General features: G+C 41.2%; 1 protein-coding gene across 1 annotated transcript in view; it reads left to right on the top strand.

Moving 5' to 3' along the window:
- The first annotated feature begins 401 nt into the window (after positions 1-401).
- The window catches only part of LOC122808666 (CD209 antigen-like protein C), a 739,543-nt gene continuing 715,915 nt past the window's right edge, over positions 402-24,029 (top strand). Inside the window, exon 1 of the mRNA XM_044079642.1 lies at positions 402-688. Coding sequence (XP_043935577.1) covers positions 553-688 — 136 coding nt within the window. The 5' untranslated portion in view covers positions 402-552. The remainder of the gene's footprint in view (positions 689-24,029) is intronic.

Here is a 24,029-nt window from a genome sequence, read left to right as displayed (position 1 = left end):
TTTGTTTCCTGAGATGAAAATTAAAATACACGTATACATAAATAGAAAAATAAATAAATGAACACCAACACAAAACTATAAAGTTTCCTAAATATTCATAGGAAGTTGCACATTTATACACACTAGGTAAATATTGATCAACTGACATCTCGAATTAGAAAGCAAAGACAAAAACTGTACAGTGATGATATAGAGCTGCTAATAGTGCAAATCAAGCATGCTATATCATTTTCATTTATTAAAAAGCCAATTTTAATTTATTCTATAAGACTGTATAAGATCCTTTAAATTAGATTTGACTGCCGGAATTTCCTGCCTTTTCATTACATGGTTAACATTTTCCTCTGTGGTTTGTAGAAATGTACTACGCAATCTAGATCATTCTAACTTCTTCTTTTTTTTTTTTGTCATACAAACTACTTTTTAACAGGTCTTATGACACATCTCTCATTAGATGAGAAATAAAATACTGAGTATAAAGAAACATCGTACGAAGTTCAGTATTCATTGTTTTCACCAAGCTTAAGGCATTCTTTGAAACTGCAGTATAATATGGAGTTAAATTATGTAAATGGACTTTTGACTGATGCAGGGCTTACTTACTCAAACATAAATGAACACAGAGTACATGACCAAATAGAAACCAGTAACGAACAAATGGAAAAATGTATGCAGCATACTATACGAGGTGAGTCAGTAATATTTTACAAAATCAGATCTGTGAACACTCTGTCCACAAATAAATTAATGTACATCGAAAATTATATTGGATAATGACAAGCTTTTTTTTATGTATGATTTTCTTGAAACCGAAAACATACTGTTTGCCTGGAAGTTTACTGCAGATGATTAAAGTTGTGAGATATTACTTATGTTCATTGGGTTGTACTGGAAATAATTATCAGTCCCCATTAACTTACTGTCTGATTGTGAGCAAGATACTGCCTGATAAGCTCTGAAAAGAGGCACTTGTACATAGTTGTTTGCATTTTTTAAATGATAAATAAGATGCCCCCTCATTAACCCATGCAATGTGGGAAAGGAGGCTACGAGAACAAGTGAAATGTATGGATTTCTTTTGTGTATTTAGTGATATGCAATTAGAGGACTTGGAGTGACAGAAACAGATTTCACAGCTCTTCACTAAAACACCAGAGAACAAGCAGCATTCACCAACAGCGGGGGGAGTATCAATACTATATATCACAAAATAAGGGTGTGACATTAATTTTACAGTGGGCAGCTAAAGGATAGATTGACTAAATTGGCATTTTGCTATCTGTTGATTATGAGTACAGTGAAAAATTACTTTAGTCCACAAAATGTGTGTTCTCTGCTCATCATACCACAAAACCAAAGATAGACCAGTGCAAAATAACTAAATAAAGAAATACATACATACATAGCTTAATTAATTAATTAAATAATTAACTAATTTTCCATTTGAAATCAAAGTAATGCTGCACTGTTTTCATCTGTTTTTTCATAAAATGACCAAAAGTGCATTTTTTTAATTTACAGGATTTATTACTAAAGTAAACATTTGTACAAATTCTAGTTCCATTAGCAATGTTTGCTATGGCAGCAAATTTTTCCCATTATGAAACAAAAACAGTCAACAACATTGATTTTTTATTAAATGCAGCTGTAATTAGATTAACTAAAATGGTATATGATCTGACATATTTTAATGAAAATAAAAGTACTAACATCACATTTAGTTTCTTTACATCTTGGCAAGATATTTTCATAAAAGGGCTGATTTCTTCTGCCCATGTTTTTGGATGGGAAGAGGATGTATAAATGTCAATGCAGAATGTAAGGCTCTAAAATATGAAAAAATGAGCACCTTTATTAAATTAACACTTAAGACATAGGCATACATACATTAATAGAAAACAAAAGGAACTGTAAACGCAATGATATACAAATTTCAAAACAAAAAAGTATGAAAAACACACAGCAAAATGTTTCAAATGATTTTGAGAGAGGATGCATTAAATTTTACATTTTTATTTGAACTCATGAATGAACCAAAAAAACTAAGTTCCACAAAAGCAGCATTTGAGTTTCATTAAAAGTCGGGTCTACTGAGACTGTTTGCATACTAGTATTCTGTCACACACTTTCACGGTACCAAGTGCCTGAACTTCCACTAGCTTGATTTTCATTAACTACTCAGCCCTCACAACACTTGACCCTAAGAAATTGTATAGTACTCCAGATCCCTTCTTCTAACCCTAAAACTCTCACACCATTTTTAACTCAAGACATCACTCTCTTACCATAAAACTCCACACCCCCTCCCTAGCCCTAAATTCACTAATTGCTGCCTAAACCTTAAATTCCCGCGATGCTCCATAACCCTAAAACTCCCACCCCTCTCCTTTCCCCTAAAATTCTCTTTCCACTCCCTAATCCTAAAACATCCCTCCCATTCCCTAAATCTAAACCCTCTTCCCAATCACTACCTAAATTTAGAATCCCATCCCTTCCCACTCCCTCCCCACAGCTGCTGCACTTATCTCACTCAGACTCAAATAATGTGTTTGAGTAACGTGCAGCTGCTGCTTACATTCTCTACTGCATTACATAAGCTGTTCAAATCCAGTTTTCCATTAAATTTTACTCCTCTTCCTTCTTCCCAAAATTCCATTTATTTCTATGTAATTTGCTTCTTTCCTTTTTCAAATATCCCATCTCTAAGTTATTTATCTCCTTTACAATATTCAATACTCCTTTTCTGTGTGCTTTTTTTGTCAGCCAGTAGTATTAAATGGAGCAAGGCCTTAATATATCTATGCAGTTCAGATCCTGTATCTGCCAATGTGTTACCTTCCCAGAAAGCATGTTCCCAATCACCCCTGTTTTTTCTATCACACTTTTAGCAATTGCTATTTGCTTGAAAACAATTAGCTGAAGTCTGCTTGTGGTATAAAAATACCTATGCAAGCACTCCCATGCACAAATGCTAAACCTTCTGAACTGGGTTGCATACTTGGGAGACATATATATATATATATATATATATATATATATATATATATATATATATATATATATATATATATATATATATATATTTGTGTGTGTGTGTGTGTGTGTGTGTGTGTGTGTGTGTGTGTGTGTGTGTACGTGCGCTCCCATTACTCCTTTGGAAATTGATTTCCATTCTCTTCTCCTTATCTTTTCTAACATCCTCTAATTGATTCTTATGGTTATTGTGCAGTGTTTTATCTGCCCTACTAATTATCCCATTTTGATTCTCAGCTAAAAAGAAGTCTCAGAATACAGTACAGAACAATGCATTCAAGAGCATAACTTACCATTCACAGTAGATGGGTACAGTGACTGATTTCAGCAATCTATTATGGTGTATCATCTACAGGTGGCCAAAATTAACTCATTCGGTGTCAATTGCTCAGATAGCAAGATGTGTAGGGACAGAACACAGATGGCTCTTTTCTCTAGAAAATCATTGGTGGTTTGGTTTCTAAAACATATGCCAGCAGTAATTCTTTTGTTTAGAGGGAAATCTACCTTCTTCATGCTTGCGCAATGGTGGAGTTGTATATATTATAAATTAAGGTGTTTGAACCCCCCCCCTCAGGCAGGTGTAGGTAGGCTTGCTTACCAGAAAAAAAATTGTATTGTTTGAATTTTCATCCTTTACTCTATTGAGTTTTTATGTTTGTTGCTGACTTTTTCCTCTGTATGTTGTGAGTTAACACTTCATGAAGGATCCAGTATAACTTTGCCTCTATGGAAGGAATGACACTGGAAAATCTTCCTTTACAAAGTAAAACTAATTGAAATGCAATGAAAAATGTATAGTGCTAAGACAAAGCCTTTAGTGGCAAATTGTACTAATGTGCTGTATTCAGTGAACCATTTTGATTACTATAGTTAGTGACAAACAGGAAATGGCATGCATTTGTCATATATTTTTGTTTAACTAAAATCTGTAGAATTGCTAAGTTGTGTGAATTGTCTATTGTTCACAAGGATTTCCATGCAAATAAAGTAATAAGTGCAGATTAAAAAGCAGATGTTTAAACTCTAAGGAAAAAAATGAAACAAAGAAGCCCTTGTTTGTTACATTATATCATGCCTGCTCAACTTGGTTGACTTCTTTGAGTCAGTCACCAGAGCTGTGGATGAAGGTAAGGTAGTTCATACAGCCTACCTTGATCTGGCCAAGGCCTTTGATACCATACCCCACTCAGGAATCATGGAAAAACTTACTAAGCTAGGCATCAACCCCTATCATTAGGTGGGTTGCAAACTGGCTCACAGATAGAACCCACAGTGTGAAAGTAGCTGACTCCAAGTCAGACTGCCGACCAGTCATGAGTGGAGTCCTATAGAGTTCGGTCCTGGGTGCTCTCTTGTTTGGTATCTACTTCTCTGAAGTCCAGGCCAACACGAAGGCACTCTGGCTGGCAAAGTTCGCAGATGATTGCAAGTTGGGAGCTATTATTAACTCCCCAAGTGATGTTGACAGCCTTACAGAAAGGCCTCAATGAGACCAACGACTGGTGTCAGAACCATGGCCTTAAGCTCAATGCCAAAAAATGTGTCTTCATCCCCTTTGGGAAAAACCCAGTTCCCATGAATTACCACAGTAATGGTAGTCCACTGAACACAGAAGGCGTTATAAGAGATTTGGGAACACAGGTTGACAGCAACCTCTCTTTTGACCACCACATTGCCACTGTGGTCAGAAAGTCCTTCTATGTGGCACATCTCATTACTAAGGGATTTGCATCCAGGAAGAAAGAGGTCATTGTCTCCCTCTACTCTTCCCTCATTAGACCAATCATCGAGTACAACACCCCATTTGGCATGCACCTCACTAGACACCTGCAACAACTGGAGAGGCCACAAAAGTACCTCACAAAGAGGATCCTAGGCCTTAAACACTTGTCCTGTATGGACAGACTCAAGAAACTCCAACTATTCTCTGTCTCATATCGCCTACTTAGAGGCAATCTCTGCTTGACTTACAAAGCCATGTCTGACCCAGCAATGTTAGAAATGTTACATCTAAAGAAATCACAATCCTTCCACACCACATGCTCCAGAGACCTCAGTCTCACTACCACAATCAACAGAAGATGCTGGATGGACAGGTTCATAACCCAGAGACTGCCCGTGCTATGCAATCGACTTCCCATACATGTCAAGCAGATTACCACACTGGCCCTCTTCAAGAGAAATCTTGATGAGTGGATGGGAAATAGAAAATTCACCCCGGTGATCACTCCAGTGGCTCTACTTGACAGAGGCACTAGGAACTAAGGTTGGGTGGCACAATGCCAGGGTAATCCTATGGGCTAAGCTTGTAAAGGCTCCAGGGCCATCAGCCTATTACACACCTACGAACCTATGATGTACCACATTACTTGTTTTCATCATTTGTTAGGAATATTCAGGTGTCAGACAGTACTGGCTACTGATAAAATGGTTCTCCATTATATCATTGAAGCTTAGTTCTGCTACAGACAAGCAAATATATTTGTATGAAAATGAAATTCAAGTGAATTAAATTGTCTCATAGTGCCTCTTCAACAGAGGAGGCTTACCCCCTGAAAAAATGCTGTTTCAGAGCTCTGTACTTGGAAATGTCCATGGTAAAGTTCTAAGCTTCAGTAATCACAACTTAAACTAATTAGAATGAACACAATTTTAAGTAAATAAACTGGATTCTGTTTTGTTATCCAGCCTTCACTGAGTAAATATCATCTCATTTTGTACTTAAGGGGGTGGGGCATTGCAGAAGGAGGATATTTTTGTTGTTAACTTCACAATCTTTACATTGAAATTTCGGTGGCTTATTATTCTATCTTAAAAAAGGACTGTGTGTACTGTTAAAATGGGTGTGCAAGGTCTGTTCCTCTGTAGATAAACAATTAGGAAAGTAAGTGGACATACAGATATTTGAAATGACATAATAGCTGAGATTCATAGATACTGGTGCAGCAATGTAATTGCACTTCACTGATGTGTTGAGTTGTGCTGTTTGCACTGCTTTGCAATTTATTCGTGTACATTTCCATCATGGTAGAATTTCATTACCAAGGGATTTGTGTGACCATGAATCACTTAACTGGACAGTTCTACACTGTCCAGTTAAGCACCCTACCAGCTCTGACACAAAGTAGCACAGGTCCTGCAGACTACATAAAGGCAAGAGCTCCAGTAACAAACATACATGAGGACACACATGTGTTCATGCAAGGTATGCGCACACACAAACACAAACACATGCACGCTTGTACATGCACACACACACACACACACACACACACACACACACACACACACACACACACACACACACACACACACACACACACACACACGTAATAATGTAAGAAATCAGAGTACTGTTGCACCAGATTGCTTAATAATAGTTTATTGTAGTGAGCAGCATAGAACAGTAGCAGCAGATGTAAATGTCACAGCAGCATTTCCAGATGGCATGTAGCAGCATATTATATCAGATAACTGAAAGCACAAAAGTAATTTAATGATATCTGAATAAGTCTTGAACAAGACTCTAAATGAGAACTCTGTCCTAAGCAAACATATTACTTTAGTTCAGAAGCTGTATATACCTTATCAATCTTGATTCCTAGGCCTTGTCTAGCAGGTGCCTAACAGTACCTACCTCTCTATTCCTTATCTAACATTCCATTGCAAGTACATATATGCTTCCTTTGAGAAAGGAACATTCTGTAGCTTTCCCTTGAGAACTGTTATTTTTGCACATCTCATGCTTAGCCAGAAACATTCTCTCTTCCTGCCTACCAAACTGTCTTTCCCTGAAACTGTATGCATAAATGAAGACACATGCCTGACTCTATATTTTCAGGCCTATTGTACTATATTTCTTCTCCCTTATGCTAAGAACTACTTTTGAGTGAAAAGCCTCAGTCTTACAACATAACACACACACACACACACACACACACACACACACACACACACACACACACACACTTCCAAGTACTACTTACTCACATCAGGACTATACAAAATGTGTACATTCTAAGCACAAAGTCCCCTCATTGAAATGCATAGGTGTACACTTACGCATTCTCTATCCTTCTGCTTAGAGTAACTTGTGTGTCATGGACTATAGAACTTATTTATTATGTAAGTGTCTTAAATTAACAATGCAAAAGGCTATTTGTGATACATCATTAGCATATGCCCCACTCTCAACAGCTACATTTAAATATGGTGCTGAAACTCTAACTGCCCAGTACAGCAGGGTTGCACTTACATGCAACAGGAATTATATGAATTATAATGGGCTTACCTAGTATGCAAACTGCTACTTGCGTATACTTAATTATCATTCTCTTCTGGACTATATAACCTTATATTCAATCAGAAATCCTAGAATATGGTGATACTCATGCTCTGGACTTGTTCATATCAAAGTATTTGTTTCAGATAGTTCACCATTCTCACAAAGCCATAATGTGTTGATGAGATTCATCCTAAAGACCTGGGTTTGGTTCCTTTAGATTCAATTTGCAACTTGCGTGACTCTGACTGTGTCACTTAATCTGACATTGTTACTGTCTTACCCCTGAAGATAGACATGTGTGCCTAGTGGGCTTACCTGGTTAGCAAATAAATACATATAATGTCTAATAGTTTAGCTCAGCAGGTTAAGGTACTTTAACCAGTAAATAAAGAAGCAGGAATCCTTTCTAGAGTGCCTTATAATACATAATGAGTTCTACCCACCCTGATGGTCTACAAGTTTAAAAAGGTACAGTTGTATAAAATGTCTGATAGGTTTAAAGGCAGCCACACACACCGCCATATAAATTGCATCCAGAAGCAAACAGTGTCTTTCATTAACCAACAGTTTTAAAAGCTGTTTGACACTTTGCTTTGTCATACTTACTCGTGTGGCAAGGAGAAATATGCTTGTGCTTTTGAGGCTGTGTGTAGGTTTCCAATACTCTTCCCAAAGTGGTTGCCACCTGTGTGAAATCTCAAGTCTCATGTAAAAGATGTCTCATACAAATAAGCTTCAATAGACCAAACTTGTTATAACTATGTTTATGTGTATGAACCCAAACACTGTTAATTGGTTCTAACCTTCATGCTTTAGAGCAAGCAGTTTTGAAGATAATAAGGCCATTTTATGTACTACAAGAGCATATTCCTCCCATCATTAACAGCAACATTTTATGAGTAGCCTTGAGTTAGTATATTGAAATTCAGCTACCTTTAGTAATGGCTCCACCACAACTGTCCTTTGACATGTAGACCCTCTACATATCATTGGATGCTTTTGTTGAGCTATCTGGAGAGGAAAGCAGGGATCATGGTGGTGAACATTAAACAATCTTTTGATGTGATTGTTTGGGGTTTTCTTTTTGAAGTTTTGCTGTAGATCTTAGGGGAGGGAGTTTCTTGGAGAGAGCTGCAGCTTTATTTATATGATGAATGGAAGAGCTTCAGATCACATTGATCTAGATAGAGGGGCATCACAAGGGTGTACATTTTAATTGGACTCTTTTTTTGGTACCTGATTAATCCCATTGACCAAATGTGCTCTTTTTTACTGTCTTGGACGTCACCGTTTTTTTAAAAATCAGATGCTCAAGTTAGAAAAATGTGAACTGTCAATCAAAAATGCATCTTTCCTGCTTTTCAATTGTGAAAGACAATAGAAATGAAATAGTTGTTTTCTTGCAAATTCAGGTCTATGGTGTAGCACAGAAAAGTCCTGATTTTTACTTAGATGACCTAGAATTGCATAGCAGTCAGGGTGCTGTGGGAATGGAATGCTAAGCAGTGGTTATTCCCTTCTCTCTGGTAAGAGGAAGGTTGGCATAATGGCCTAGATATTTGCCTTACAGATGCAAGATGCAGTGCTTGATTCTTACATGTGTTAATTGGCTAGGCTTAAAATGGCCCACAAGGGCAGCTAGCCTAATACTAATCGATGAACCTATAAGAATGGCAATGATATGTGTCTTAGGGGTGTACATATATTTAATGCTTCCTCAACAAGATGAGAAGGCATAATGCAAAATATCTGCCTTTAAGGGGGGGGGGGGTTGGAGCCACCCATGGGTTTACATCATATATGAAAGTGACTGACAGCCCCCTCACTATACCTACTGCATATCCACTTCTCAAGTGCTATTGAACATGTTCATAGGGTGGTCTCACTATGATTGCACTTATATGTAATCTGCATGTTTTACCTGTATATGTGTTTGTGTATATCTGTGTGTGTGTGTGTGTGTGTGTGTGTGTGTGTGTGTGTGTGTGTGTGTGTGTGTGTGTGTGTGTGTGTGTGTGTGTGTGTGCACGTGCATGTATAATCTCCATGTTCCTCCTGTGTATATGTGTGCACATGCATGTGATAATGTGTGTGCATCATGTGTGAGTTGTTGTGTGTGTCCAGTGAAAAACAGAGATAGGGACAAAAAGATCAGGGTAGTATTAAAATTGCATAGCAGGGCTGACTTTTATGAGATGCAAGAAGAAACAATAGAGAGAAGAAGGATATGATAAAGGAAGGAGAAAGGTTACTGGGGTGATTGCAACAGGACTGAAAAGGGGTGGATGAGAGAAAGGTAGAGCTAATTAACAGTGTGAAGGTACATCAGAAAAGAGTAGAGGAGAATAGATGGGAGGTGGAGTTGTGGAATTTCTGAGTGGTGGGAGAGGGGGGTGTTGATCTGAAGTTACTACATTGGAGTTTGAAAGACAAAAGTGTATAATCTTAGGTAAGTGAGATGAAGGAGAAGCTGAGCATTAGATAGTGTGACAGCAAAGAAAAAAATAAACATTTTAAGAGTATATTAAAATGAGTTGTGGCAAGTGGTAATAAGGAAGGTTACTTGCTTTATTGACTGCTGTGGTCTTGCACTGGAGTATAAGTAGCAGAAGGACTTGAATAAGAAATTGGGGATGAGAGAGAAGTAGCAGTGATAAAGCATATGAAAGGTTAAAAGATGGCATCCTTGATAGCTTTAATAATGATTACCATAAGATAGATAGGGATAAAGTGGGTAAATAGATGGCACGTTTAACAATACTATGGAGGTGTTAATTATGCTATATCTATGTCAGAAGCTTTCCATTATAATGACTATTCTGCCCATCTTATCTTAGAATGTAAATAGTCTTATAGGTATAGGCAAAAAGCAAAGTTCATTGAATTATATTAAGAAATGTAGGGTGCAAATAGTAAGGCTGAGGGAGATATGTTTAGATAGACTATGCAAGTTTAACAAAGAAAGGATTTCAGGATGGTATTCAACAAAATATCAGACACAAAGGAAAAGGTGAGTATTAATACTGATTGCTAGATGGGCTCCAATAATGATGAAACAGGAAAAAAAAAACAATAATGGTTGATTTGTGGTTGTAACGGGCTATGGGGAAGAGAGGAGGATTATGCTGTCATGTATTTATATTCCACCAAAAACTGCAACTATTGAGCTTATGAAAATTTTGGTTGACATAATCAGCTTTTAATCAGACAATAATATTTATGGGTGGGTACTGGAAATTGATTTGCAATACCGAGGAAGTATTTTGGAACTTGGAAGGGAAAATATAGCAACAGAGGAGGGTAGGTTTCTGAAGGAACATCTGAAAATATTTGGTGTGTAAGATACGAATTCAGTGGTAGGAACTCAGACAGAATTTACGTATTATTCCTGAAGGTACATTAATTTGGTTAGTCTGGAAAGAAATTATACTAAATGGAGCATGGGCATTTAACTGAAAACTTTAACACACATCTGGCAGTTGGGGCAGAGGTTCAGTTTGCAAGCTGTAGTCCCTGTGGCACAGGGTTTGATTGTCTCAGTTCTTATTTGCTTTCTGTGATTTAAAGCAAGACTCTTAACCACATATTTGTCCTGGGCTGTACCTGAGAGGGACTGTGTATCTGGTGGGCCTACTTGGTTAACACATGGCCACTATTATTAGTGTGGAAGTTAGTGCAGAGGGTTCATGCTTTGAGCCATAGTTCCTGTGGTACAGGGTTTGATTCCTTCAACCCTCATTTGTCTACCGTGTGACCCTGAGCAAGTTACTTATTCAGACATTGCTTGCAGGCTCCTCCTGGAAATGGACTGTGTGTCCAATTGACCTACCTGGTCAACAAATGGGTATTAATGTAAGCTGAGGGGAAGTTACTTTAAAGGTTAAAGTGTTCACTTCACAGACATACTGTACAGGGTTGGCTTGAGTATGTCCTTTAAAACATAATTTGCTAGTCATAAAATGGCCTGCAAAGGTGACTACCCTTGTATATATCTATCAGCTATGAACATCCAATAACCATTTCAGATCATGCAGTGATAAAAACTAAGATAAAAATGCATTATTACAAAGTAAAAATGAGGCACTGACACTTTCCTACTTACCTTTAAAAAAAAAGAAAAGAATTTCATGAAATTGTAGTGGAAATTATTTGAGGGTTATTAGTGAAGATAGACATTTCTTTAGAAGGAGTAACTAGTTAGCAGGATACAATGAAAATGGATTTTAAAACAGGGTAGAAATAAAAGAGAAAGGGATATATTTAAGAAGTAATAGGTGTAATCAGAGGGGCTGACAAAAGTTGAAGTATTGCAGTTAAAGGAAATCTCAGTGAACAAGAGAAACTGCAGAGTGCTAGAGGGAAAATAACAGAATAATATACATGAAGTTTAGAAAGGCCACTGTTCAGCAACTATTTTGATAACTCCATTGCAAGAAAAAGCTTTTAGCACAATGACTTAGGCAACAAAAATAAAAATGGTTATCATCAAACTTAGCCATGGGACCCTAGACGGGGTAATGGAATGCCCCTCTCCCCACAGCCATACCAGTATCACACTACTTAGCTATCTGACCTCAATTACAATAAAATACTGCTCAAGCCTGTCAGTGTACATACTATTTCTTTCCTTTTTTTACTTCTACAATGATCACAGATGTTTGACTGGACTTAATTTAATACTGTTATTTCAAATTTTGCAGCAAAAATACAGACAGACAGACATTTGCTAAACAAAACAGAACAGTCTTGCACCGAAAACAGACTTTGCATGGGCAACAGTAAACAGCACTCCCCTTTAAACTCAAATGCATAGCAAATGCATCTGGAAATCCATTAAAGTACAAGACATGCTGGGACCATTATCAAGCAGCATATAGTGAAGCACAAATTAGCATTTATGTGAAGGATGCATAAAGTAAAAAAAAAAGACAAATGTGCAATGCATTTGATAACAGCTTGGGACAGCTCACTGGAAGCAAGTATCCCTTATCAAGGGCAGCCTGAGAACTCTGTTGAGGTGACACAGTAGACATACAAAGGCTGAGAGAATCAAATTCTGCACTACAAAAGCAACTCAAAGCCTTACTCATACAGAAAGACTTTTGTAGTAGCCCAATACAGTGCATTTTGCACCCATGTGCCTACAAAAAAACAATTATAAATGAACTCACAGTTAAAATATTATCATTAGACTCATACGCTTCATGCTCTCCAGTTTATTTACAGCCGTATAATAAACACACACTGTTAACAGTCAACAAAACAAGGAAACTAAGGTTTGTACCCAAAGAACATGGCTTATACAATGATGTTCATGCTTACTGCAGTCAGTTCCTTCCTTTTCACCATAACTACTATTGGTTGCAGGAACCATGTATTTATGAACACTCACAACCATTATTTGCAACCACCTGCTTGACTAAACACAAGCAAGTAAATGAATAAATTAAAAAAATAGTGGGCCAGAAATGTCTCACCTTGCTGCTATGCAGTGGAACTCATTGCAGACTCCCTCTGTCCTCTCAGCTTCTAAGCTCAAATCAGAAACAAAGACCCAGAAACAGAAACAGACTTTGAAATGTTTCTCTCATATATTTAGAAAATTGCTAGAATAAAAAGCTTTGCATTAGCAAGCATTTTTGAAGGATACAAAGTTTTAAATTCATGCCTGTCATTATTTAAAGACTGCAATCCACTACACTTTGTCAGAAAGCTACAAGTTTTACAAGGAATAGGAAAACTGCCTCTCATTATCTTTGCTCAAGAATTCTGGCCAAACTCAAACATACTGAGGGAACAAAGGCACACCTTTTAAATACCATTTCTTCTATCTATTTGGTAATCAGATAAACTCACTTTACAGAGTGTCCCTTTTTAAGGGTGATCAAGGAACACTGTGTGAGTGACTTGCTTAAGAGAGACTAATGGAGGCTGAAGGATTCAAACCCTGCACTTTTGACTACAGTAAGCTGTTTGCTAATGTTTGAGAGACTTACCCCGGGATTCATGAAGCTTGCGCCAGGCGCATGCATAGCGTAGGCGTTATAACGCCAAATATGGCCGTCGAGCGATTCAGGTACGATCCAATTCCATGTGCACTACCGGCGTACGCCAGATCTGCGCAGCCCCCGGCATAGGTATGCTAATCACCCCATGTGCAGTGTCGCACCATGCAAATGAAGGCATATAGCAATTCATGAAGTGGTGCAGGCGTAAGCCCACGGAAATGTAAACCAAAAAACATGGTTTACATTTTCCCAAACAGAACATCGGAGCTATGGAAGAGGGCCAGACCCAGGTATCACAATGTTAAAATATGCCAATGGCGAAATACACAGCCAATGGCATAAGAAAAGATGCACAACACGTAAATAACAACATTTAATGTCATGTCCACAGTAACGCACAGCACAACCGCAGGGCATGTGTGTGGAAGCTGTAACATAAAGAAATAATATAAAAATGTCATAAAATCGCAACGTAATAGAAATCAGGTTTACAGCATAATACACAATGGTAGGCATGGAACACCACAACCAAGGTGCAAGGGTTGCTAAGGGCTTGCGATAGTGTTCAGCGCGGTAACTATGAATTAGTAGTCAATGCCATGCAAATGAGGCAGATAATACAGAATCGCAAATGTCCCGCCGGATGAAGGTTGTACCATACGGCGCAGCGGTATAACACCGAGGAGTGGCTCAGAGGAGATACATGACATCAGCAGAGGGGTGTCCACCGTAGCAGTAAGCACATTGGAGCATTGCAAATCTGGTCTCTCCGTTGCTAAGCAAAGCTGCAGGACAGGGGTGGGGAGGAATCGTTTAGCTGAGAGCACACATGGTGGCCAAAAGCGCATGTGTACAAGGATGAAAACGTGCCCGAAACCCAGTAATCGGATGCAAGCACTGCAAACAATAGCAGAAACAGGAAGGTCAGGGGAAGAAAAGAAGGAAATGTGGAAGTAGGGTAATTGGAGTACTAATGAGCAATCAACACCAATCAACCCACGAAGGCCAATCGACGGCAGCTGACAAGTATGCTTGCAGAAACCTGCAAAACAGGATAGGGGAGGCATTTGAATGCAAAGAAAGGAGGGGAGGTACTGGATTGCAAAGATAGGAGACCTGACACAGCAGAGCAAAGCAAACCAACAGCAGACCGGCAGTAGCACACATAACGCAAGATACTCCGGGTCCAGGAAAGTACAAATGAAAGTAGGCTGCAGGATGCCTGCCAGAAAATGGTAGGTGCAACACGCAGAAATGTAAAGGGAAGGTCAAGAGGTAATCCACGGCAGGCAAATGTAATTAAACACCATAGGCACCACAATAGTAGTTCCGGCAGTAAAACACATAAGATAACCTGTAGCTACGATCGTACATACACACCCTATGACATCATCGGTGTTCACAGCACAATAGTATAAAGTGTGAAAGCACCCAACACACACCTGTGTATTCCCAAACACTGCACCATAGGTGTAAACACACGGGGAACTTTTAAAATGTACATGTTGGGAGCTGCCATAGCTGTGATTCATCAGCATGTGTTAGAGACTGACGGTGTTGTGGAGGATGATGCCGACAACCACCGCAGTCCTTGGAGGAGAAGGAGAGTGTTCAGACCAAAGGTAACCTACCAGGGGCTACATGACCTGGAGATAGTAGAGCGTTACAGGGTGGACAGGGACATCTTACAGCAAATAGTGGAGCTTGTGCCGGCCACGCCTGAGAACCAGAAACAACAGAGGGGAACCCATCCCAGTGGACACGAAGGTATGTGTAAGCCTGTGAATACTGGCCACAGGTACCTTTCAAAGGCCAACTGGAGATATAATGGGTATCTCACAGGCATCAGCATCCAGGGTACTACACCAGTTCTTGGATGCCATGTTACCACATGCCAATGAGCAGATATACTTCCCCAGAACTCAGGAGGAGTTGGCCAGCAATATGCACCACTTCCACCGTGTGGCACAATACCCAGAGGTACTGGGTACGATAGACTGCACGCACATACAAATCAAGTCACCACCTGGTGAGCAGGGTAGGCGCTACATAAACCGCAAGGGATTCCACTCCATCAACTGCCAGGTTGTGTGCAATGCCCAGGGCATTATCATGGATGTGTGTGCTGGCAGCCCTGGAAGCTACCATGACTCCCATATCTGGCATGCCTCACAGCTGTATCAGGTATTTGTCAGGGGGGACATCCCACATGGCCATCTCATGGATGCTGGCTATGCACTGGAGCCGTGGATGATGACTCCCATCAGAAATGCACACACACCCATGCAAGAATGCCATAATGAGGCACATGCACAAACCAGAATCATCATAGAGCTTGTGTTCGGGATGCTGAAATCATGGTTCCAGTGCTTGGATACATCTGGTGGAGCCTTGCAGTACTCTCCAGGCACGTATGCCCACATCGTCATAGTATGTGCCATGCTACATAATATGATCCTGCGGAAGCAGCTGCAGTAGGGGCAAAATGGTGAAGGCCCTCATAGCCCACTGCAATTGCCAAGGCCATTACAGGCACAGAGGGATTCAGACCATGAACACACTGTGCCAGCCCCAGTAGGCAGACGGAGGCATGCCCAATATGCCTATGTCTTGGCAAAGAGGGAACGTATAGCACATACTCTGACAGTGTAGGTCCCTACAGACTGACACCTCTCCACCTGCACACACAGTAAAATGGATGGCACACAAACATGACCACCTGTAAATTGTAATGTATAGGTGGCCCAATGTGTGACTCCTACATAGGCAGCCCTCAAACATTGTAAACACAACAGCCAGTGGAACACGGAATGCCAACACCTGAACAGTACATGAGTCTTACAGCATATGGTGGTGCTGTGTGCCTGTCACGTTCCCAGATATATATATAGATATATATAGATATATATATATATATATATATATATATATATATATATATATATATATATATATATATATATATATATATATATATATATATATATATATATATATATATATATATATATATATATATATATATATATATATATATATATATATATATATATATATATATATATATATATGGATATATATATATATGTATACATATGCATATATATAATACAGATAGAAAGGGCAATAGAGGGATATATGGTGATATAGATGGATTCAGTGATATCTGCAAATATAATAGATAGTTCAACGACATTCATAACATCTTGGAGGTACAAATAAGAAGGATACCGCCAACCATGGAATGTGTAACATACCGACATGCATAACCACGAGGCTGAAAGACCGATAGAACACAGTACCAGAACAGTACATCCGCGAGTAATAGTATGATGATATGAAAGGAAAGTTAGTCACCGCTGCCGGTGTCGTGGTCCACATAGGTACTGTGTTCAACTGTGTCTGTGAGTGCCGTAGTCTGTGTAAGTGTGCGTTGAGGGTGCCGTGTGCGTCTCTGTGTGACTGTAATGTGTGTGTGTGTCCACAACATGTGTTTGTTAGTGCCAAGTCAGAGGCAGATCAGTACGGTAGGTGTGGGTATAGCTAGCCGTAGGTATATGGTTACTACCTGTCCCACAGTAGGAGGGACAGCCCCACCCTGGGAAGGTGTGTCCTGACATAAAACAGTACAAAGGGCAAATGTCTGAGATGGTAGGACATAAATATGTCCCATATATAATATAACAGTCATATTTAATAGTTATGCCTGTATGTAAGAAACCTAAATGTTACATGCAATATGATAAGAAGCCAAAGTCACACAACAATAGGTATGTAGTGAGGATAAAAGTATGTGCTACCTGTGTACTGACCATGGCTACGTGTTGGCCTGTAAACACTGCTTTGTGTCCCGCAAGTGTCCAACAATGACCATATGAAAAGGTGGCAACCCATGGCAAACAGGACCTTTTAACAACACAACCACAGTGACTGCAAATATCTGGGACAGAAATACAAGGGATAGCTGTCACTTACACATATCCCCTGATATATTGCTGCAATTATGAAGGTATACAAGTAGCAAGCTCACCTGCAGACGATATAGAAACCAATTAACAATGGCCCAACGTACAATCCCATAACATAAGTCTACTAACTGTTAGCTCTCTAATTAGGGATGGAGCCCACACACATATATACGGATTATGTAGAAATGCAAGGCCCACAAACCTTTTATGTTACGTACAACCACCGACATCACCCACACTAGAAACTAAAGCAATACAAACTGTAATAGCAGCACAAACATCCAGTCAGTCAATTACATCTACAGAACCCTCAACATACCATGTGAGAGACACAATTAAAGGCGTCATGCAAAATTGCAGGTGTTGTATAATGGAACAAACAGCCATGTTACAGGTTTTGATTGCAATACTCCGTTATCAGACGTTGGGATGACAGGTACACCCACATGTTGAACCAAATACTCTACCTGTCACACACAATCCACGGGGGACATGAATCCAAACTATACTTGTCTCCATGCATAGCAGTTGGAGTTACACATAACAAAACACAATACAGACCGTCTCCCCGAAGGTAGGGCAAATAGGCATCGCCCAAGTGGAGAATCCAATTATACCCCACTGTCGCTGTGTAATTGGCGAATGGAGTAGCTGCACAACTGATATGCAAGTAATTAGTCACTCAGGAACACCAATTGGCGGGATGAATCCACATGTTTCAGGTATCGACGTAGATAAGGATGACTTGCCAGACATTTAAACCGTATGCTCATACTGAATAACAGTTGAAATACTGTGAGAGAGATAGAAACGAAACGCCGTAATGACAACAAGGTATGTAGAATGCCCGATATGTAAGGTTATGTATAGCATGATCTGTATTAATTAGTTTTACTGTATGTATAGCCTGGTTTGCATTAATTAAATGTGTCCGCAATGTATAAAGTTGGGAAAGGTATTTATGTAGTGATGTCTTGCTGAGCATACTAATGCTTGTAGAAACTGTGCGTCCAGCAGTGGGACACAAGGTACACAGCACAGACACCACAAGGGATGCTACATGAGGGCATTAAACAGAACAATGCCATACAACCCGCCATCAGTGGTAGGGTATGTCTAATAAGGACGTGCCATAGCAGGGGATAGTATATGTTGATATACTGTCACAGCACGCATGTGTATGGGCATATAACGTTAATGACATATGTAAGGTGGACCCGCTGTGCAAGTATGCTTTGCATTATGGGATACTATGTGAAATATGTGTAATGTATAGTATTATAGGTAGATATGACAGATATTCTACACAGCATAACAGGCATATCATGCATACCACAGGTATCGTCTATTGGTATGTACAATAACAGGATACATATGGCCTGTAGGTATGGGACATAGTAATAGCATGATAGCTAATCTAAATGGAAGGACTACCAAGTAACCATGCACAAAGGACATGTAATAGCTGCACAGGTGCATAGTGGGGTACTATGCAGTCTGGCAAGTCCATGTGTAAGCACAACTACAGTGTTCACACTAGTGGCACCTCTCCAGGGTAGTGTCCTGTGAACAGCAGAGCCAGGTGTCACCTGCACCTCTGCACAGTACAGCAACTGCAGTGATCCCAGGCCTACATGTGTCTCCCAACCACCAAGGGAGGTATCACATGAACAGTGCTACTGAGTGTCCCTGCGTGATGTACATAGGACTTATGTTCCACAGCATGGTGAGTGTCCAGTTTGGGAATGTAACCCAGAAGCACATCCCACTCATTGTGGCATGTGTGCACATATCCATGAGCATGTTGCTCACAGTGGCCTCTGCTTATGTCGCGTATGAGGAGTATATCCATCAATAATGTTGTGGACATGGGTCCTGTCTGATCAGCAGAGGTCACCCCTGAGTATGTAGTATGCAAATGTGTACAGATGTGGTGTCCATAGTGCAGCCGCATATTTAAACTGTTGGAGCTCAGTAAACATCATGGCATGTCAATGTTGTGGCATGTAAAGCTGTAGCTGTTGTGTAAGGTACACCTTAAATGGGGTGGTGTACCCCTGAATGTGTGTAGATGTCTTGAGTTCAGAGGTACAATGGGTGCCTATGTACCAGCTACACACCCAGTACAGATAGGTGTGGCCACGTAGAAGGATATCCATGCCACAGTGGCAATACGGTAACCACAGGAGTGGGTGCGACATATGTGTGTACTGCAAACATGTACAATGTGATATGTATGTAGGGGACTACCATCCATGTGATAGTCAGTGGGTGAATGGTGTAATGCAAAGGTGATGTGCATGCACCTTGTGTCATGCAACTTGATGCCATGATAGTCATATTATGTATCTGTCACAGCAATACACATATGGTTGAAGTCAGTATCAGCTGGTGGAGCAATCATGGTGCTTGGTATGTAGGGGTTTGAAAGCTAGGCAGGGAAAGTCCCGTGTGCCAGCCTGTTCCACAGGGAAGCATATACTGAACATGAGGGGCCCTATGACTGAGGACCGTGGTATGCCAAATGTACCTGACATGTAGTAGGTACTATGGTATGCTGGCCTCACTGTGTGTCCTGTCCATGAGCCACATAGCATAACATCCTGAGACACAGGGTATGATGTGCAGGTGGATGTGTATGTTGTCAATACCAGAATGGGGAATGGTGCTGAAAGGCAATGAGAGGACAATGTAGGATGTGTGGACTCCCGTACCATCAGCAACTGTCCTGGCAACTGTATGAAAGGAGTCCACCATGTGTAGGGGCCATGCTCTGGCCTTAACAAGCCCAACCCAGGTGGCAGCAAAGGACGGGAGCCCAACAATGTCTCTGTGAATGATGTCCTTGATGATGTGCCCCATAGCCATGCAGAACAGTCCAGTCAGGTGTGTAGGACTATAGTCCCACTCATGCAATGCGGTGCCACCTGTGTGTAGTGTGATAAATGCTGCTGTATGCCATTCAGGGGCTACAATGTCTGAAACAAGGCTATTACGGAATATGGTGGCCTAGTGAGGAGACATGTAATTCAGAGGTTGGTGGACATCACAGCCTGGGACGTTGGAAGGTGACATGGGGCCAGTGTCCCAGGACATATAGAATGTAGGTCAGTACTGTGTAGGTGTGACCACAGGGACACCACAATGTTCATGTATGGATTGCAGCCCTGTAGTGAGTGAGAGGGTGTATTGTCAGCATTGAATCCATCCTCCAGCATGTTGCCATCAACACCTGGGTCTGCAATGTTCCTGAGTGACTGTTGTATGTGACAGCAGATGTGGGTGTTGCCATCGAATACTGACATGCCACCATAATGCCTGGTGGTACACTCCAGAATGAATGGCAGTCATGTTTACGTAGCTAGTCTTGGAGTATGTGATGAGGGACCCTGTGGCCCCACCACAGCTGACCAGTGAGCCACCCCACACATGGGAATGTACACCACTGTGCAACAGCCTACACCTGTTGTTGTACATCATATGTCCATGGAACATGACCACCAGAGTGGCATCTGTTATCTGGTGTGTACCATCATGGCTCTGTGTGGAATAGCATGATCCATGCAGTTGTGTACATGCTAATGAAGTGCACTGGGGTATGTGTCAGCATTTGTATGTGCATTGTCCATCTGCACGGGTGTCATGATGTTAACAACCGCTGTCAGCAGACGTCTGTAGTAGGTGTTGTAGTACACATGTACTGTGTATGCTGTGATGGGTGTGTTGCCGGGATGTGGCTAACAAGGTCAATTAGCATATGTTCAGAATCCACCAATGAGGGGATAACCCCAGGTGTGTAACACCAGTCACATGGTGGTAGTGTTCATGCCAAGGGTAATGTAGGTCTTGGAGGTGGTGTGTATGGGTTGATCCAGCAGAGCAGAGGGTATGACTCATGGATGTGATGGTACATGAGTGGCTATCCCAGTGAAGTGTGGGGTAGTGTCAGTCACACATCAGTAGTAGCTGTCTGAGGCCCACTGTCCACTATACCAACATAGAAGGTATGTTACCCGTGGGGTATGATGTTGACTCTGTCGCTTGTTACAATGTGTATAGCGGTCCCGGACACAGTTAGTTGCACGTGGAGCACCTCTGATGCATTGTGCTAAGCAACTTGCCAGGATGTGTGCAAAACATAGTGGGATATGGGAACCCCTCAGCTGTGGGTGTGCCGGTCCAGGTATGTGCCTGAAATATATGGTCTGTCTATAACCTGTCATTGCAGGTGTGTTCTGCAGAGCCTAGAGGCAGGTCCCAGTCACTGCAGAGATGTTTGAGTGGTGCATTATAAGGTGTGCCTTGCCTGTGTGCATCACAGAGGAAGATGCAAGCATTGCGTCACATGACCCCATGTCGTGCCTGCCAGATACCGCCCTGCCGGTGACAGTTATTGGAAACTGTGCAAGACAGGCAGTACAGAAGCAGCAAGAGCCTTACATGTGAGCTGTACTCCCAGGGCTGACAGGTGCAAGTCATCTATGCCACAGCATTGTGTTTGACCAGGACAGTCATAGCGGATAGATACCACATGCCTGTGGAATGACAATAGGAGCATAGGCAACTGTTGAAGTGACACAGTTGGTCATTGTACAGTGGTATCGTGTCCGGACGAATGCAAAATGCTCCCCAGGGCTAGGCTCACACCTTCAGGGCTATAAGACTGATGAGCTATTGCATGTCCCTGCACACAGAGTCTGTGAAGTGGCATCACAGGGCAGTCACACTAACATGGTGAATGACAGACATATCGTACCTGGTGAGGTGTGGCATGGGTGCATAGGTTATGTTTAAGAAGCAGTTACCCGACAGCAAGATGTAAGCAACTAACGCCTTGTGTAGCCTGCTGTGTGGAACTGCAGTGTGACTCCCTACAGAGTCAGCTATGACTGGTGTGTTGTGAATGTTATAACTCACTATTGGCTGTATGTGATGGGCACACATGAGTCTGTGGGCTATAAGCTGGTGATGTTGTCTCCCATGATGTGGGCTACCTCTGGTGCCTACAGTGAGTATGGAGACATACTGCACAAGTTGTCCTCGTAGGTGTGGCCAGTGGTGTAGATCATGTGAGACTATGTGATGGGTGAGGTGTGTTGCTAATGTTACACATCCCCAAATGACTGTCAGGTGCAGTCAGGGTTGACGACAGCATTACCCCCAGCCATAGCTGTCAGCCTCCTGTCCCCAAACTGAGGAACATTAGCCCTCATACTGTGTGACAAATGGGCAAAACATGGAACACTTACAACTGGCTTACTAACAGCGTCAACTAGGAAGGGCATATGATGGCTAAAATAGGCTGGTCTTACGTATAAAAAAGATATTCCAATGAATTAATATGATTCCCATCTATTTAGCCATGGCTAGCAGGTAAACTATTTACAACAATGAATGTGTGACAGACCCTTCCAATGTGGAACCTTGAGGAACATGCACCTTTTAGAACCCTAAATGAGGTATGTTCCTCGTAATGAGGTACACCTGAGAACTATGGGCCCGGCACGGCTGCAGAAGTGCATCCCCCACAGGCTGTAGTCCCGTATGTTGGGAGGTGAGTATTGAATGCGTACATGAGACAATTGCTCTATTGCCACATGTATGACATATCCCTCATATAGACAGGCAGTAGCACTGGTACGTGACAGTTGGACATGCCTGTATATACAACCATGTCCCACAGGATATGTGCGTTACGTGTGTACAACAGCTGTCGTACCTTAAGCAAGCTGGGAAGTGTAGGACAGCCAGTGTACCTGTGGGAAATGGTGTGAAATTGGCGCTATAGTAATCAGTAGCTCATGACATGCTCACAAGTTCTGAACAAGTGCCTAGCATGACCATACAATACAGATAGGGTGTTGGATAATATCAACCCACAAGTGGTGATGACAGTCATTTAGGGTGGCACCGCACTATAACCCTGATGAGTATGGTGTGCACATCCATGAACCATTAGCACTGTAGATGTTAGCAGTACAGATGTACAAGACAGCACGAATATTTGATTACAAATACCTTTGCATGTCACAGGAGTGTTCCACCAGTGGCCTGTTGACAGACTCACAACTACAAATGGTGCAAGAGTGACATGCATAGCACATCAGTGCCAGCTACAGTAGAACAGGGTTAATGTGTTGTACCCCACCCTCATTGTAGCTCATACCACACAGACAAATGTTAGGCATCTGTGTATGTAAGGCTGTGAATGGCCATGACCTATCAGTATAGCTGTGTCAGTGTTGTGAACAACATACAGAATGGGCTGTGTGGGTGAGGTGTGTGACATATGTGCACAGTCTGATGGATGATACCAGCAGTGTCACCGCTAGGTGAACATCTCTGTACCCATAAACTACTACCTAGGCTGTGGTCAACATTATGGACACTGTGTAAGGGATGGTGCTGTGCAGTGCACCCCCTGATATGGTGACATCTCCAGGCACCTTAGGTAGTTATATGAGGTACCCATGTCATGTCAGGGTGCCATCCATGAGCATGAAGATCACTGGACAGGCATATACAGCACTGTGGTGACCAATATTGGATCACATACCACCTGTAAGGGGTAATGGCTATGTATAGATGTGCGATACCAGCCTTCACAATCCACACCTCCACTATGCAGCATGCTGTCTACCTTGCAGAAGGACATTTGCTACACCATGATGATGGACATGCAACATGTCCATATCCTGATCTATATGACATATGTCATGGACAGCCACCGTC

The sequence above is a fragment of the Protopterus annectens genome, chromosome 8.part0, assembly GCF_019279795.1.
Source record: "Protopterus annectens isolate FY-2018-M chromosome 8.part0, PAN1.0, whole genome shotgun sequence".
In the NCBI taxonomy this organism is placed as follows: domain Eukaryota; kingdom Metazoa; phylum Chordata; order Ceratodontiformes; family Protopteridae; genus Protopterus; species Protopterus annectens.
The sequence above is the reverse complement of the archived record's forward strand: the minus strand, read 5'-3'. Positions and strand labels throughout refer to the sequence as shown.